General features: G+C 40.0%; 1 protein-coding gene across 2 annotated transcripts; it reads left to right on the top strand.

The window, feature by feature from the left end:
• Positions 1-1,332: 1,332 nt before the first annotated feature.
• gmfb (glia maturation factor, beta) lies at positions 1,333-16,330 on the top strand. 2 transcript variants are annotated; one of them, XM_036575262.1, is made up of 7 exons: positions 1,333-1,455; positions 5,056-5,152; positions 6,544-6,593; positions 7,079-7,128; positions 9,744-9,826; positions 10,166-10,239; positions 12,591-16,330. In XM_036575262.1, the coding sequence occupies exons 1-7, from the start codon at positions 1,453-1,455 to the stop codon at positions 12,660-12,662; spliced, it is 429 nt and encodes a 142-aa protein (XP_036431155.1). In that variant the 5' UTR covers positions 1,333-1,452; the 3' UTR covers positions 12,663-16,330. The 2 variants fall into 2 exon arrangements, with proteins under 2 accessions (XP_036431155.1, XP_036431156.1); XM_036575263.1 differs by lacking the exon at positions 1,333-1,455 and adding an exon at positions 1,710-1,771.

The raw sequence follows: 16,330 nt of genomic DNA on the forward strand, positions 1-16,330 counted from the left end.
GAATCAGTGATTACCTGTGTCTGAGCAGCTGCTACAGAATGAAAAAGCTGTTTTAATATTAGGTTTAAATGTTGTTCCGTATTTTTAGCTGGGTAGATTGTTTAAGTATGTATAAGTTTATGTGACACTTCCTGAACTTTATCAGTGATTAGGTTGGGGTTAGGAATTCGCCAGATCTTCTTCCACTGAATGTCTTCCAGAAAATGATTCCAGTACCAAACAGCATCAGTTTACAGTGTGGAGAGAACTCAGATTCCTTACTTGGCAAAAGGTCTCAGGGATCATGGGCGACACTGCAGCCTTCAGAATAAAAGTCCTACAACCTTATTACAATAAATAAACAGCAAACACACATTATAGTTGATATCAAACTGTAGCGCCAGGTTTATCAACAGAAAAACAACAGAAAATAAAGGGGAAAGTAGCAGTTTTATCAACAGCATTCATCATCATCAGCATTTTTTTTTCTAATTTTCTAATCATTAAATTCTGATCATAACAAGCAGGTTGTTATTTGTTTATAGAGATTATATGCATCAAAAGGCTTCGGACATGTGTATACATGCATACACATGTGAAAAAATAGTGGAAAAATAATTTAAAAAAGAGAAAAATGAAATAAAAAAAATCAGTACATTAATTAATAAAAGAAAAAAATGTAAATAAACAAACAGACGAATAAACAACAAGATGAAATTTAAATAAATAAAATAAAATAAATACACCGTATCTGCTTACAGTGTATTTATTTGTATAATTATATTTATATTTTATAACTGCCTTTGAATATTTTACTGTGTTAAAAAGATTTTAGTTTGATAAAAGACTAAATTCTATTTTTTAAAGTCCGCGTTTGATATTCTTTTTGTCCCAAACTCGACCCGGAATCCTTTTATTGTCCTTCTCGCCACGTCGGTCAGTCTGAGGCGCAGCTCCGCTCCACAGCCGCCGATCCAGGATCAGACACAGCGCCGCGCTGCGCGCACGAGCGGCGCAAGACGCTGATCTGAGATCGGAGTGCAGCGCGAGCGCTGTGATTGATCAGCGCAGAGTTCAAAAACTGCACCGCGGGTCTGATTGGTCGGTGCGCAGAGCGCGCGTTCTGATTGGTCGCGATGAGAGCAGCACGATCGCTCCAGTTTGTTCGAGAATTCCAGGACGGAGGGAGCGCTGTGATTGGCCGACGCGGAATCCTGGAACGGATTTTGCGCTGTGGTTGGTCGAGGCAGAATTTGAGACGAAAATCGAGCGCTGTGATTGGTCCGGACAGGGTCAGAGGAAAAGAAGGAGCACTGTGATTGGCCCGGAGAATAAAGGCGCGGCCTGATTGGTCGGTTTAGTGTCGGGGAGCAGATTGAGCGAGCTGATTGGTCGAGCTGGAAGTCACGGGACTGGAGAGGAAAACACTCACGCATACACGGCCAGCCAGTGCTGCTGATCAGCTCCGGGAAAATGGTGAGTAGATCTGGAGGAATTTTATGTAATGCGTGAAGCTGGAATCAGCTTCTCATTAGAATTTTCCGTTCCACCTTAAATGGTGCAGCAGTTACTATAAGAACGCCTGAGGCGCCAGAATGTAACTGCTGCACCATTTAAGGTGGAACGGAAAATTCGAATATGTAGCTGCTGAACAGAGAAGCCAACTTCATCCTCGTTGTGTTTATGTGTCTGAAATGCGACTGCAGATGTCGGTGTGGGGGCTTGTGGAGGTTTTGGGCTGTTTGTGAGAAAGTGTTGGCACCCCTCCTCCTGCGGGCTGCAGTTACACCCAGTGCGTTGTAATGTGCTGCAATACACTTACAACTTCCTCCCTCAATGCAGAGCAGCAGGAATTCAGGCCTGGAGCTTTCTGCAGTTTGTACAATGTCTTTGTTTGGACTGTGAACAAAAAATCCCTGCACTTTTTATTCCAGAGCCAGGAGCTGCTGACATGTCAGAGCATGTACACACACACACACACACACACACACACACACACACACACACACACACACACGCGCAGAGGCCCATTCCTTTGACATCCAGGCAGGTCGAGTTTGTTTCAGTGACAAAAGAATGAGAAGAAAATCTGTGCGTTTGCAAACCGGCATCATGTTTCAATGCCTGTCTCCAAACTAAGCGTACCCGGCTAGAGCAGATTGCAGTGCAAGTAGTTAGTGTGCTTTTTTAGGTGATTGAAAGCTCCAGAGAAAATGTGACTCCTAACAACCACCTGGAAGACCTGGTCGACCCCAAAACTGCCCCCATCAGATAAACAGCACTTAAAGCTTTCATCTGTGAGAGAGAGGAGAAAATCAAGCTGCTTCAGATCTGAAAACATCCACAGGTGTTTCTATCCATCCTTCCACTGTGAGAAGACGACTCAGCGCTGTGGGTCTGAAAGGATGTGTAGCTGATCAAGAAGAACCTCACTGAGAAAAGGAGACGGACACATCAAACAAAGAAGCTGAACAATGGACTGACCACCCCAGAGTCCAGACCTCAACACCACTGAATGTGTTTGGGGTTGTAAGACACAGAAAATGTAAAACCAACTACTGAGACTGAACTTTGGGACTGCAGATTTCTTTGAGATATAAACTAATAACTTGTACTTAATGTGGTGTTCTGACGATTTTTCAAAATTTCTGCATAATTAATAGATCTGGCAAAAAATATGTCCTGATACTTCAAGAACTTTTCACATTGCACAGTATGCCACAACATAATTTTTTTCCTGATGTCTGATAAGCTGAAGCAGCAGAAAAGAACCAGAAAGGCCACAGTTTAAAAAATACTATCAAAAACAGTGAAGACAATAATTTGTATTTAACATTTCACATCCTACACTGCAATAATTCCAATCAAACAGCACTAATTATGCTCTCTTTATAATGAAATATGCAGCTGGTCAGTGTCAGATGTGCACAATGAACTCAAAGAAGCATGTTGTGACAAAGGACTTAGCAATATGACAGTTTATCATGACAACAAAATGTCACATTACAATAAAATACATCTTTATATCGTCAGTACTTGTACTGAAATATGCAGCTGGTCAGTGTTTTTTGAAAACTGACAATGTCCATGATATACTCAAAGAAACGAACTGTGACGTATTGTGATGTATCACGATAACAATAAACATTGTCATATTGTCCAGCCCTAATAATTAACTGGTTAAGATGTAAACAGAGCGGTTCAGAATGGTTTGGTGTGAAACACTCCGTTCTAGATAAACTTACCGAGTCAGAACTGTTCACAGTGGTGGTGATAGGAACCAGACGTCCACCTCTAAAAGCTCCCTCACAGAAAGTTCCTACATGAAATGGTTATGAATTCACTGCCTGATGACTGAGACACTGTTTTATGATAGTTTAGAGAACTTAAACTCCATTCATGGTGGAGGGATACATGCAGGGCGCTGTGAGGCAAAATAGTCCCCAAAGAAAACTTATTATTTCAGATTTTCCACTATTTTCCATCATCAACATTCCATATAAACTCAGAAGAATGGATAAATGGAACGTGGCGTCTGACTTTTGCGCAGTGTCAGTCAGTTTTATCAGTCAGTTTTTATTTTGACATCATGCTGTGGTTATAATGCTGCGTTTTGGAATGCAGATTCACAGTGACAGTAAGAGAAGCATTGACTTCTTACTGCTTCCTTCAAAGCTCCTGTTAAAATTGGTGTCTTTGCGGTTGCTATTCTCCTTTTTTCAAACCCTATTTTTGTTTAATTTTTCTTTGATGTAGAAAAAATCCCTGGGTTTGTGAAAAGTGCTGTTTAAAGCTATTATTATTGTTGTTGTTGATGTTGTTTGTGTTGTTGTTGTTGTTGTTGTGGTTGTAAAAATCTATAAAAATAGGACAGAAGGCAGAGCAAGTCCCTTTAAGTCAATAGCTCAGTGAAAAATCCCCCAGTCGGCCCCTCCAACTCTAAAATAGGTTGATCAGCCGAGTCGTGTTCGGTGTCTGAAGTTTTGCTTCTTTAGTTTTAGCTCTGGAGCTACGAGGCTAATGTAGCTAACAAGTAATGGAAGATTATGTCTCACCAAAAATCGTAGTGCTGATTGCAGACCGTGATCATCACACTCACCGCGTGGAGTTGTGAAATAATCTGTATAAAAATGGATAAAAGTGAAGCTTCAAGATTTCTAATACTGTTTTCAGCTGTGCAAAACACTTCTGTCTGTTTTTATAGATATTTCTGCCTTTCTGAATGTCACACACACCACAAACACCTGCTGAGGATGTAAAGAGACCTGAAATACAGTAATGAATGTTTGTTTACACACGTTGTGGCTGTGAAATTAATTTTAGTAATTTAACAATCTGTGGATTATTGTGATTATTAACTCAGCAATCAGATTTCTTAAATGTTGAACAATGAAAATGGACTTAACTAAACAATAATGACCCACACGTCGTCTTTCAAACTTAAAGTGAAACTAAACTACCTTTTGAAAGGCCTTAAAGGGGAATCCCACCAGTCTTTCTATATTCCTCCATAATCCAGTGTGTGAGATGTAAACAGAGAGATTCAGAGTGGTTTGGTGTGAAACGGTTCAGATGTCTTTACAGTGGTGCTGATAGGAACCAGGGGTCGCCATGACTACAACACAAATATAGACATTTTATTTACTATCCAGAACCACCAGTGAACCTACACGAGTCTTCTGAGTTTATATGGAATGTTGATGATGAAAATAGTGGAAAATCTGAAATAATAAGTTTTCTTTGGGGACTATTTTGCCTCACAGCGCCCTGCATGTATCCCTCCACCATGGATGGAGTTTAAGTTCTCTAAACTATCATAAAACAGTGTCTCAGTCATCAGGCAGTGAATTCATAACCATTTCATGTAGGAACTTTCTGTGAGGGAGCTTTTAGAGGTGGACGTCTGGTTCCTATCACCACCACTGTGAACAGTTCTGACTCGGTAAGTTTCTCTAGAAACCAAACCGCTCTGAATCACTCTGTTTACATCTTAGCTGGTTGGTTTTTTCCTTTGTCCTATAAAGTTTCTGTTTTGCAGATGCGTTTTCTCACGTTTTATCTGTGCCTGTCTTTCAGAGCGAGTCTCTAGTTGTGTGCGAGGTGGATGGAGATCTGGTGAAGAAGCTGAGGGATTTCCGCTTCAGGAAGGAAACCAACAATGCTGCCATCATCAGTGAGTAATGGTTCTCTGTGCCTTGCTTGTTGATAAGGACGTCAGTGAGAGGACAGCAGTAGCGCTGCAGTCTCGCAGGGCGGTGGTCTCATAGCGAGAACATCTGGGAAACTCCGTGAGAGATTTTGAGCTAAACATGAGGAATGTAGAATTATTAGGGTGGAAACAAACTGAGCAACATTTCTAAAGCAGTTTAACACCTCGTGAAGGTGGAGCTCACAGTAGGGGGCGCTGATGTGCTCGTCAGCATCACTTGGCGGCCAACAAGCCTGTCGTTAACACATGGATGTAGCGTTAGCATGGCTTCTGCTGGTGTTATTGATTTTACTCCAAACATTAAAAGAGCCGGACTAGAGCAGTTTGGGGTCGTTTTCTCCTTTCTGTAAGTATTCTTGTTATCCCACACCTGAAAGTGTCCCCTGATGTATATTCTAGTTATGAGATCACATGTGGCCCCCAAGACTAGCACGGCTGGCGCTAACTAGAACAAAACACAATGAAAAGATATTGCTCTGTTCTCAGTGTAACCTCGACATGCTAACGTGGTGAACGTCATACACTGTGGAGAAAAAACACCATTTAAAATATCACGAGTCTCACCATCTACTGCTGCACCGGTTAGCTCTAGTGTTACCATTTGCTAATTAGCTCAGTCTCCGTTACTCAGCTTTATCAGACACAACAAACTACTGGATTTACTGGCGGATGAGTCAGAATATTCGAGTAGTAAATTACAGTCTTTGATTATATGTAAATTAGCTTTTCTAACGTTACTCGTTCTCACGTTCATGTACCATGATGTGTCTGATACTGTACTCCACCAGAGGGCGCTATTACTTACGTTTAGGTCTGAGACTGTTTATAAAGAAATAGTTATAATTATCACATTGTGTCTTGATCCAAGGCACACGCCTGATGTCCACTACTACCCGTCGGGGAGTTATTAGTCAAATATTTCTATATTTTTTTTCAGAGTGATTAAAATATTCCTCTCAGCTGTATTTTCATCTGACATGTTTTCTGTTGTGCACGTTCAGCTACATGTAGTTGTTTCTTAACTGTAATGCATAAAATTAGTCATGTTGCACGTCGGGCTGGGAAATATGACAATATTTATCATTATTGTGATACTTTACGTCACAGTATGTTACATTACAGGTGGCTGATATGGCAAAAATATAATATTGCAAAACTTTGAGAATATTTTACAATACACGTTATGTCACAGTATTTATTTTTAAAGAGCCAGTAGTGCTACACTTTAAAATACTATCGCCAGCTGTGAACACAATGATTTTTATTCAGTATTTGGCACTAAATTATGTTTTTGTCATATTGCCCACCTCTGATTGCACATTCCCACAGCAGCCGTCTTTCTTTTTCTATTCCAGTGAAGATCGATAAGGACAGACAGCTGGTCATCTTGGACGAAGAGCACGAGGTGAGTTTGGCTTTGACCCTTAAAAATCTAGATTTATTATTACTAATATATTCATTAGTACAAAAATAATTATGTGATGGTTCAAATGTAAATACACAGTAGTTACATTTCCATTCAGCTCATATTCTACATGGACAGGCTTCAGTCAGCGCATCTGACATTTTCTGTTTGTTTTGATGTATAAAAAGGACAAATACAGCAAAAACAAGAACGTACACACTCAGCATGATGAAATATCTCCTCTTCTTCTTACAGACACTGATGAGGTTTAGATTGAAAGTTTACAATCTGCACTTTCCAATTTCTCCTCTTGTTTTAGTGAACTGCGAGTCAGAAATAATTCATGTGAAATCACAGCCTGATTTTCAGTGTCGAGGGTGTTCAGTGTGTTTGTACTCCAGACTCATAAACGCTAACGCGGGAGTAATGAGATTATGTCTGTCAGATCTTCGCTTTAATGGGAGCTTTCTGTGTTTCTGTCGTAGGACATCTCTCCTGATGATCTCAAAGATGAGCTGCCGGAGAGACAGCCCAGATATCCTTCACTCTACTAAACCTGCTGCCTGTGTTGGAGCTTCTGGTCCAATAAGCTACACAAAATATTTAATATCAGATCAAACAGGTCAAACTCTGAGACTCTGAGACTCCAGACACTGCAGGAAGTTAGAAAAGGGCAGAAAACATGACTTTAGTGCTGAATCAGTCAGTCAACAGCTTCATTAACGATCACAGAAAGACGTCGACCTGCTGACGCTTCGTTTACCTAAACCACAAAACCGCTGGCTGTGTTAATGTGGCTGTTACTGTTAGAGATGCACTGAAATTGGCAAGTAACAGTAAAGATACACACCTAAAAAAAGATGGTTCTTTAAGGGTTCTTTAGTAAAGAAAATGGTTCTATATGAAACCAAGAACACTCAAAGAACCAAAGAATGACTACACTCAAAGAATGACTAAAGTATTCTTCAGATTGATGGAGAATGTGTTGTAGATGGTTCTATATATGGAACCTTTTTGAAAATGTTCTATATAGCACCAAAAGGAGTTCTTCTATTGTTACAGGCTTGACATCATAACAATAGAAGAACCCTTTTTGGTGCTATACAGAACCCTTTTCAAAAAGGTTCTATATAGAACCATCTGCAACACATTCTCCATCAATCTGAAGAATCCTTTAGTCATGCAGAGGGTTCTTTGAGTGTTCATGGTTTCATATAGAACCATTTTCTTTACTAAAGAACGCTTGAAGGACCATCTTTTGAAGTGTGTAGAAAGAATCCAGTTTAAAACCTCTAATGCTGTGTTCACATTAGCAGGCAAATCAGATTTTTTTGCCCTAATGTGACACAGATGTGTTTTCAGAGTCGTGGACACACAAATCAAATTTTTTAATACAGATCTGAGCTGCTCGTCTGAGGTTGTAGATCAGATACATAGCTGATTTGCTGTGCGACAGGGCCATAGCTAGAACTTTTAGAACAGGGTGGCCAGGTGAGGCTCAGAGATTTTAATTGGGTGGCACACTTCAAAGGAAAAAATATAAATTAGAACAGTGTTACCGAATTGAGGTGTTTTTTTTCTTTGTTCAGTAAATTCAAAACTGTGTTGATGTGATGATTTTCAGTCATTCATAAGGAAATAATGTATTTAAAGGTGCAGTGTGTAACATTCAGAGGGCTCTATTAGCAGAAATGTAATATAGTAAACAAAACCATGTGTTTATTAGTGTTTAATCACCTGTAATTACGAATCGTTCTGTTGTCGTTATCTTAGAATGAGCCCTTCATCTACATAGGGAGTGACTCTTCAACAGAGGCCGCCATGTTTCTACAGTAGCCCAGAGCGGACAAACCAAACTCTGCCTCTAGAGGGCACTTTTCACACTTTTACGCTGAAGTGGCAGCTTGAATTAGGTGGCACTGTAGCTCCGGTTGGAAGATGTAGAAAGAAGAAGAATCTGTGGTCGCTGCCGGTGCTGCTGACTGTTTTGTGTTGTGAAAAGTTTGAGAACCCAAATTTTGACAAATGGAGGATCAGACTTATTATTTAGCACAAGAAAAGTGAGAGAGGGTGAATCCTCACCGTCAAAGAAGAGAACACATGAAGAAGAAAACGAAATCAGGACAGACGACGACAGAAAAACCCGATGCCACCATCGGTTCTACTACACGTTTGGAAAGGGAGGGGTGAGGGAGGGGGATTCAGCTGGTTGCAATCTGCAACCTTACCACTAGATGCCACTAAATCTTACACACTGCATCACTTTTTTCAGTTTACCACATTAAAAAAGTCACAAGTTATTAATTTAGGCTTGCAGGTTATACAGTCTAATGATTTAAAAGCTCAATGTTGTATAAGGAACCTACAACACGCACATATTCAACTATAAAACAGTAATTAGCCATCATGATAAACGATCATAACTTACTAATAGTTACCGTTGAGTATCTGTTTCATAATGGAGCTCACGGAGCAGCACTGCTGACCCAGCGCACTCACTCACCTGTTTACTGAGCAAATCAGCCAATCACAGCTAAATATGCTAATTATTAAATGCAGCATCATCAGACTCTCATAACTGATTGGCACCCTGATGGCAGATCATCGTAAAGCATAACCGATGCTTTATTGATCATGGCTGACTGTCTTAATTTCCATAACTGGGTGGTCAACTTAGCTACGCCTCTGCTGTGTGACCTCATTGAGAATGGTCAGATTAAAATGTAAGTGATTTTTTTCCACGCGCACCGTGCAGCGTTACTGTGGCAGCGGCTCTGAATCCGAAGTCAGTGCCTGATAATGAAGCTGAGAGCTTTTCAGATCAGGCTGTATTTGTGACGAAGCTCGTTCTGCTGGTTAGTTTGCTGTTTGTGACTCTTGTGGTTCGTTCACATGACGTTATTTATTAGGATGTTAGCATGCGGGTCGTTTCAGGACGCAGGTTGACATTAAGGAGCAGTTTGAGACACTTACCTACACAAATGTGAACCATAAAGCTAGAAAGATCAGATCTGAGCAAAAAAATCTGAATTGAGCAACAACGAGGCTTATAATGTGAAGGTAGCTGAGTGAGACGTTTACATTTGCATCGATTCAGAGCAGAGAAGTTAAAACCTGCTTTTCTCTGATTTGTTCTTTAACCTGAAACACGTTTATAGTGTACAGTTATAAATACCAGCACGACGATGGGAGAGTGTCGTACCCGCTCTGCTTCATCTTCTCCAGTCCAGTCGGTAAAAACTCACGCACACATATAAATACACATATATACATGCGTATTAGGCCTGGACGATACCCAAAATAATAAGCAGAATATTTTCTAAAAAAGGTGTGATTATTGGTTTAAAAACTCCAATTTCCAGATATATTTAGCTGTTTAACAGGAAGTTAGTTCTCTCTATTTCTGTGTCAGTTTCCCATCATGCTGATTATTGTCTTTTAAGCATTATCATCGGGTTACTTGTCAATCATCTGCAATATCTGATTACATCACCCTATCGCCCGGGTCTAGTACACAGACACAGAATGAAAGACAGCTGCTGTGTTTCTGATCAGATCAATCTGTTTGTCAGGGTGTAAACCGGAGCAGCAGATGATGTACGCTGGGAGCAAAAACAAACTGGTGCAGACGGTGGAACTGACTAAGGTTAGTATACACACACACTCAGAAGAGTGAAGAGTGTCCTAAATCTAAAACTAGAGGTGCATCGATACTGATACTGGTATTGGGTATTGGTCTGATACAGTGCTCATTTACTTGTACTCACAAACCGCTGTACCGCTGTGCCGTAAGCAGAGTGTCGCTGCCGTGTTAATGAACAGACGCAGTGAAGGAGGATCTGCTCACACAAAGAAGAGTTACTGACTCCGTCACAGTCGGACACAAAGCCCTCGCTCACTTTAAACATTCCTCCTTGGCAGATTCCCACCAGGATACACTGAGAGATTATAGACTGTTTATAAACACACAATCACAACCGCTTCACCAACACGGGTGGAGACATGTAGGCCAACAAAACGGAGGAGAAAAAATTGACATTTACTACCAAAGTCTATATATGCGACTTTACTCTATTTGACTGAATAGAATAGCAAGATATAAACATTAATACTGTTTTATAAAATAAGTCTGTAGAGAGACCGAACTGTCCTACCATGAACATCAGCGCCTGCTCTTAGCTTCAGTGCTCAGTGTTAGCAGCGCTGCTCAGTACTCGGTTATTCTGAGTGAATCAGCTTTATTGATAACGGTCTGTAGTCAGAGCGTCTGTAGAGGCTGCGTTTCCCGTAGCAGGTCAGTCAGACGGAGCGTTTCGTACAGTGCGAGTTTATAAATCGTAGCTTTGTCTGAACACGATGGTCTATTCAAACAGACAGTGAGAGTCACCAAAGAACAAGATCTCTAACATCACACAGTGTCTGTCTGGCTTTAGAGGACATTCAGCTACGGCTCAGCCGGCCAATCAAACGACTCCAACAAGACAGAAAACCAGAAGCATGAGCTCCTTAGATGCGTCAGCCTCAGATGTGATTCCCACTGTCGCTGCGCTGCTGCTGAAAGAGACAGATGAGGATCAAAACTATGAAACCTACTTTACTTACAGCTGTACAGAAGAGCTTTTCTGACGGGGAAACTAAACCCACTGTTCTCCACTGCAGCGCTGCTCGATCAGAGATCACTGATTTAGCAGAGCGAGCTAACGAACTTCATTAACATCAGATAGATTTAATGATTTAACTGTTACGGGTACATCACACTTGTTTACACTAAAAGGCACATTACACTTGCTTACAACTACTTTATTATAAGTAGGTTGCTCAGTATGGTATCAGACTCTATCTGTGAGTAAAAATATGTAATCATACTTAGTCTGAAATAACAGATCGATGCATCCCTGTCTAAAACCTTTTTTATCAGTAATGGGCAGAGAAGGGCGCAATAACACACACACTCAGAAGTGCACTCATTTGTGCAGTAGTGAAGTACAGAAATGTGTGGTTTGGGACGCGGCGTTAGATCAGCCAGTGAGACTCATTCAACAGTCCAGCAGCTCCAGAGGCTGATTAGAGCTCTGCTGAGCTGCTCGTTAAACATCTCCAGCACAAGGTTTAGGGTGTTTCCTGATTTAAGCATCATTTATTGTTGTAAACCGATGCTGGCTTCTTATTTGCAGCTTCTTTTTTGAGGAAAAGCTCAGCTTAAGACTCGGCTTATAATGTGAATTCAGGGAGGGAGGGCGCAGTGAAGCTCTCGAGCTGGAGCTCATTAAACATCTCTCAGGGGCTGAAGTTTGGTGGATGTGGTAGTTTTCCCTGCGGAGCAGTGCGTGTTTAAGGTTATACAGGAAAAGGCACGTATCTCTCTTCTGGAAATTTGTTCTATGTATAAAATATGCAGCTTCATTTAAGGTGGAACGGAAAGTTTGAATAAGAATCTAACTTTAGCTTAACTGTGTTTATTATTTAAGAGCTTTGGCAGTTTTGATGGCCGTGTTTATTAGTTTTTGTGTCTCATTAGAATTTTCTGAATGACCAGATCTGCAGGGTATACAGATCCAGCAATCAGGCTAATCTCCTCGTAGTGTTTTCTGGAGACGCATCTAAAGCGTCCATGTATATTTAGATCTTTTTTTTGTGGTCACTCTGGTCTGTTTTGCTTGGTCCACCTGCAGGGCTGAATCTGCAGGAAGTTCTTAATGACGTAATTCAGTAATATGAAGAAGGAAAGCACATCTTGTATGTAGAGAGTGGATACTGTGCTGGTTGTGTTTAAAGAGCTTATATCCTACATTTTACTTGTACTTGTATTTTTTTTCCTCTGAGGTCCTTTAATAATGTTTGTGTGGTTTTATGTAAAACACTTGGCTTTGATTTCTTTACACCCTGCTTTACACTTTAATTTATTCCTTGTTGGTGCAGCCCATCCTGAGACTCTGCTTCCTCCCTGTGTGTGTGTGTGTGTGTGTGTGTGTGTGTGTGTGTGTGTGTGTGTTGCAGGTGTTTGAAATCAGGAACACTGAGGATCTCACTGAGGAGTGGCTGAGAGAGAAACTAGGCTTCTTCCGTTAAAAATAGCCGAAAAAGACAACAGGATGACCAAGACGTCGTACGTCCCCTCCGAGAGACAAAACCATTCATTTAACACTAGTGTATATGTGTGTGTGTGTGTGTGTGTGTGTGTGTGTGTGTGTGTGTGCGCGCGTGCGCAGGTGTGAGGGTGTGTGTGTATGTTTTTATTTTTTGTTTTTGCTTTTATTTGTGATAGATCTGACCCAAACACTACGATAACCAGCTCCGGATTCACACGGATGACAGGAATCTGTTAACGTGGGAGCAAAAATGTTAACTAGGGTTTTTTTCACTTTTGTTAAAAGGCATTTTACAGTCGTTCCACTTTGAGTAAAGTTTTGTAGAATAAACACTGCCCCTCAAAGATTAGACAGGTAATAGCAGGTTATTGTTTATTAGCGCTAGCATTGCATTTCAAACTCATTCACTAAATTTGACTTAAGGTACTGCTGTAGGCCATTTTCCCACTACAGCATAAACACGAGCGTGACGTAGGTGCTAAAACGTGAGGTTAAAGAGCCCATATTACTTAAAACCGAATTAAAATAAATAAATACTAGGGAAGAGACAGTTACCACTATTAATGACATCATGTGATGTAAAAATCATACAAACATTGTTAAACCAGTCCATGCAGTCCATAAAGGGACACTAGGCTGAGAAAACGGCTTGTTTTGAATTCATTGTTTCTGTTGTGTTGCAGAAACCAACATATTTGCATATTACAATATATTACAATATTATAATATTTACATATTACATGTTTGTAATCACAGCTGTGATTCGGTCGCAGTACATCATCCTGCCTGTGATTTTTAAACACCACCTCTGGTGTTTTACTGCTGTCGTGCAAACAGTTTTACAGAGAAAAGAAGAAAGTAAAGCAAATAAGTCCTGAACGTTGTTTCAAATGTACGTTTTTAATGTCGGCCAGAAAAAGTAGTTCCAGCGGTTTAGAGTTGGGTGCCGTTGTGCCCGTTGTTGTTGCAGCTGGTGGTTAGTGTAATGATACAGGTATGCTGTGCTGTTTTCAGATATAACAACACGAGCAGAACATTTTTCAGCCAGTCAGATTGTGGGGGCAGAGCTAAGTGTTGTAGATTAACGTAAACACAGATTTAATATTCAGTTCATGGGTTATTGGACACTTGGTTTAAAATACATACTAGGGAAGGGACAGTTACCACTATTAATGATCTCACGTGACATAAAAATCATACCATTTTAATTTTAAAAAGTCTGATAACCATTTAAGATGAGCTGTAGGAGTAAACAGCTCTACTGCTACAGTCTGAGCAGTAAACAATTCTGTTCTGAATGATAAACACATGTTTACAGTGTTATAATCTGAACAGTAAACAAGTGTGTTTACACAGTTATAATATGAAAAGTAAACATATTTACATGGGTATAATCTGCACAGTAAACAGTAGCAGTGTGGGGATAATGTCATATTTAAAAGAGATAAATTAAAGTCTATCAGTGTAATACTTGAAATAATTTCAGTGTGTATTAGTGTTATATACACACACACACACACACACACACACACACACTCCTATCACGATAATACTGAAAAACCATGGTAATCTTGGTCACTGATATTGCGATAGGACATTTTCATGTCGTCCCATCCCTAGTATGTACATTTTAGCACATTATTTTATCAGAAACAGTAAAGAACAGTAGGTCAGCACTACATCAGTAAACTGGATTAACCTCTTTAATAGAACACTGTGAAGAGATGTTGAACAGACTGAAGGAGAATATGAATTTTCAGACAGTTTTATGAACAGTTACTATGAACAGTTTCATTTGTGGAAACAGACAATGAGTGTGTCTTGGTGTGGGTGTGTGTGTGTGTGTGTGTGTGTGTGTGTATATACACTACCATTCAAATGTTTGGATTCAGAGATTTCAGTGTTTGGTGTCAGATAAATGCATCAATGATTGTAATTTGCTCGCCCTTCGACATCTTCACAGGTTTTGGATAATCAGAAATTACATCATAATTGTAATTTAAACAGATGATAGTATATTATTTATCATTTAATATCTTCTGTATTCACAGAATTACAGAACATTGAAAAAAACTAATCTAAAAATGCCTTTTGGTGAATCGTTTGTGAGATTTAAATCCAGACTGTCTACATGATGTATATAAAATAAAAAATTCCAAACATTTGAACGAGAGTGTATTAAACTGGACAGGAGAGACGCAGTAACTCTAAATCTGTTTGTGAATGAAACAGTGGAGAAATAACTGTAAATGTGTTTCCATAACAGAGCCGTTTTCCTCAGAACATTCCAGATTAAATCTCTGTACCATTCATTACTACAGTGCTCCAATACTGGACCAAACTAGACACTACAATATAAACTGCAGTCTAATATAGCCTGTCTGTACCTTCACATTACAGACATTTATTTCTTTCTGGGAGAATGTTGTCGCCATCATTGAAACCTCACTCCTTCTTTCCTTTCTTTATTTCTTTCTTTTTTTCCATACAATGCCAGTTGTGAACATTTTCTTGAGGACTGGACCAACAGTAACGGTCCAAAATGACATTGAATAAAATCTTGTTACGTTAAATTATACTAAAAGAGCTGTAAGGTTTTGTCGTGACTCCTTAACGCTTCATCTTCCACTCTTCTTAAAATGTTAGCCTCTCAAAATAAGCTAATGACTGAATGAAAACTAATGGAGACCAGTTAGCATGGCTTCAAATAATGCTAATACTAACTGGCTAACACTAACCTTCACTCGTCATTTGAAATGTTGGTGTTTTTGAGTGAAATTTGCCTTTTAAAGGTCACAGGGTCGTCGGCCATGGTTCATTTATTGATGTAAACCAACAGTTTGGTGAGAAATCTAATTTGGCCCTCTGACACCAAATATATTCGATCAGCCACAGCATGTTTTTCAAGTTTGAACACTGGAGCTACGAGGCTAATGTAGCTAACAAGTAATGCAAACCGAGCATCTCACTAACTACATGTCTAAATGTGCTCCTCAGAGCGTGAGGAGGTGTTCAGTGTCTGTAATAGACTCGATTATGCGTTTCTGACACTGATGAACTCTTATCTACAGACATGGACTGAAGCTCGGACTAAATTCAACCATCAAGATGGTCAGCAATGCTGTTTTTAGCTACGCTAACATACTTCTGTCCGTTTTGTTAGCTCCAGCGCTAAACTGAAGAACCGAGCTTCAGACACCAAACGTGTCTGGGCTGATTGGACACATTTGGTTAAGGCGGAAACTGATTTTTTGCTGAATTATTGCCTTTATTTTATGGTGGTGAGATGAGCAGTGCTGTCTAGCCGGACTCGGCTGGTCGAGAAAGAGAGACGATGACCTTTGACCCGTCTGTGTTTTGGGCCTGTGCGTGTACAGAGCTCTTTGTGGTGTCAGTGATGTCCCTGCGTTCTGAGTCGCTGTTTTTGTGCTAATCAGTGTTGTGTCCTCTTGTGTATTTGATTAAAACAAATGTATTTTTCTTACTTTACAAATAAGTGCTTAGAAAGGGTTTTTCAGATTAAATGTTTGTGATATGTACAATTTCATCCTGCCCTGTGAGAGTGTTGAACATTTGTACTTTTTCCATGGTTTATACAATGTCTTTATCCGCTGTTCCCAATAAAACTTGAGTGATCACACAAAAAAC

This window comes from Colossoma macropomum, unplaced genomic scaffold (genome assembly GCF_904425465.1).
Source record: "Colossoma macropomum unplaced genomic scaffold, Colossoma_macropomum, whole genome shotgun sequence".
NCBI lineage: Eukaryota > Metazoa > Chordata > Actinopteri > Characiformes > Serrasalmidae > Colossoma > Colossoma macropomum.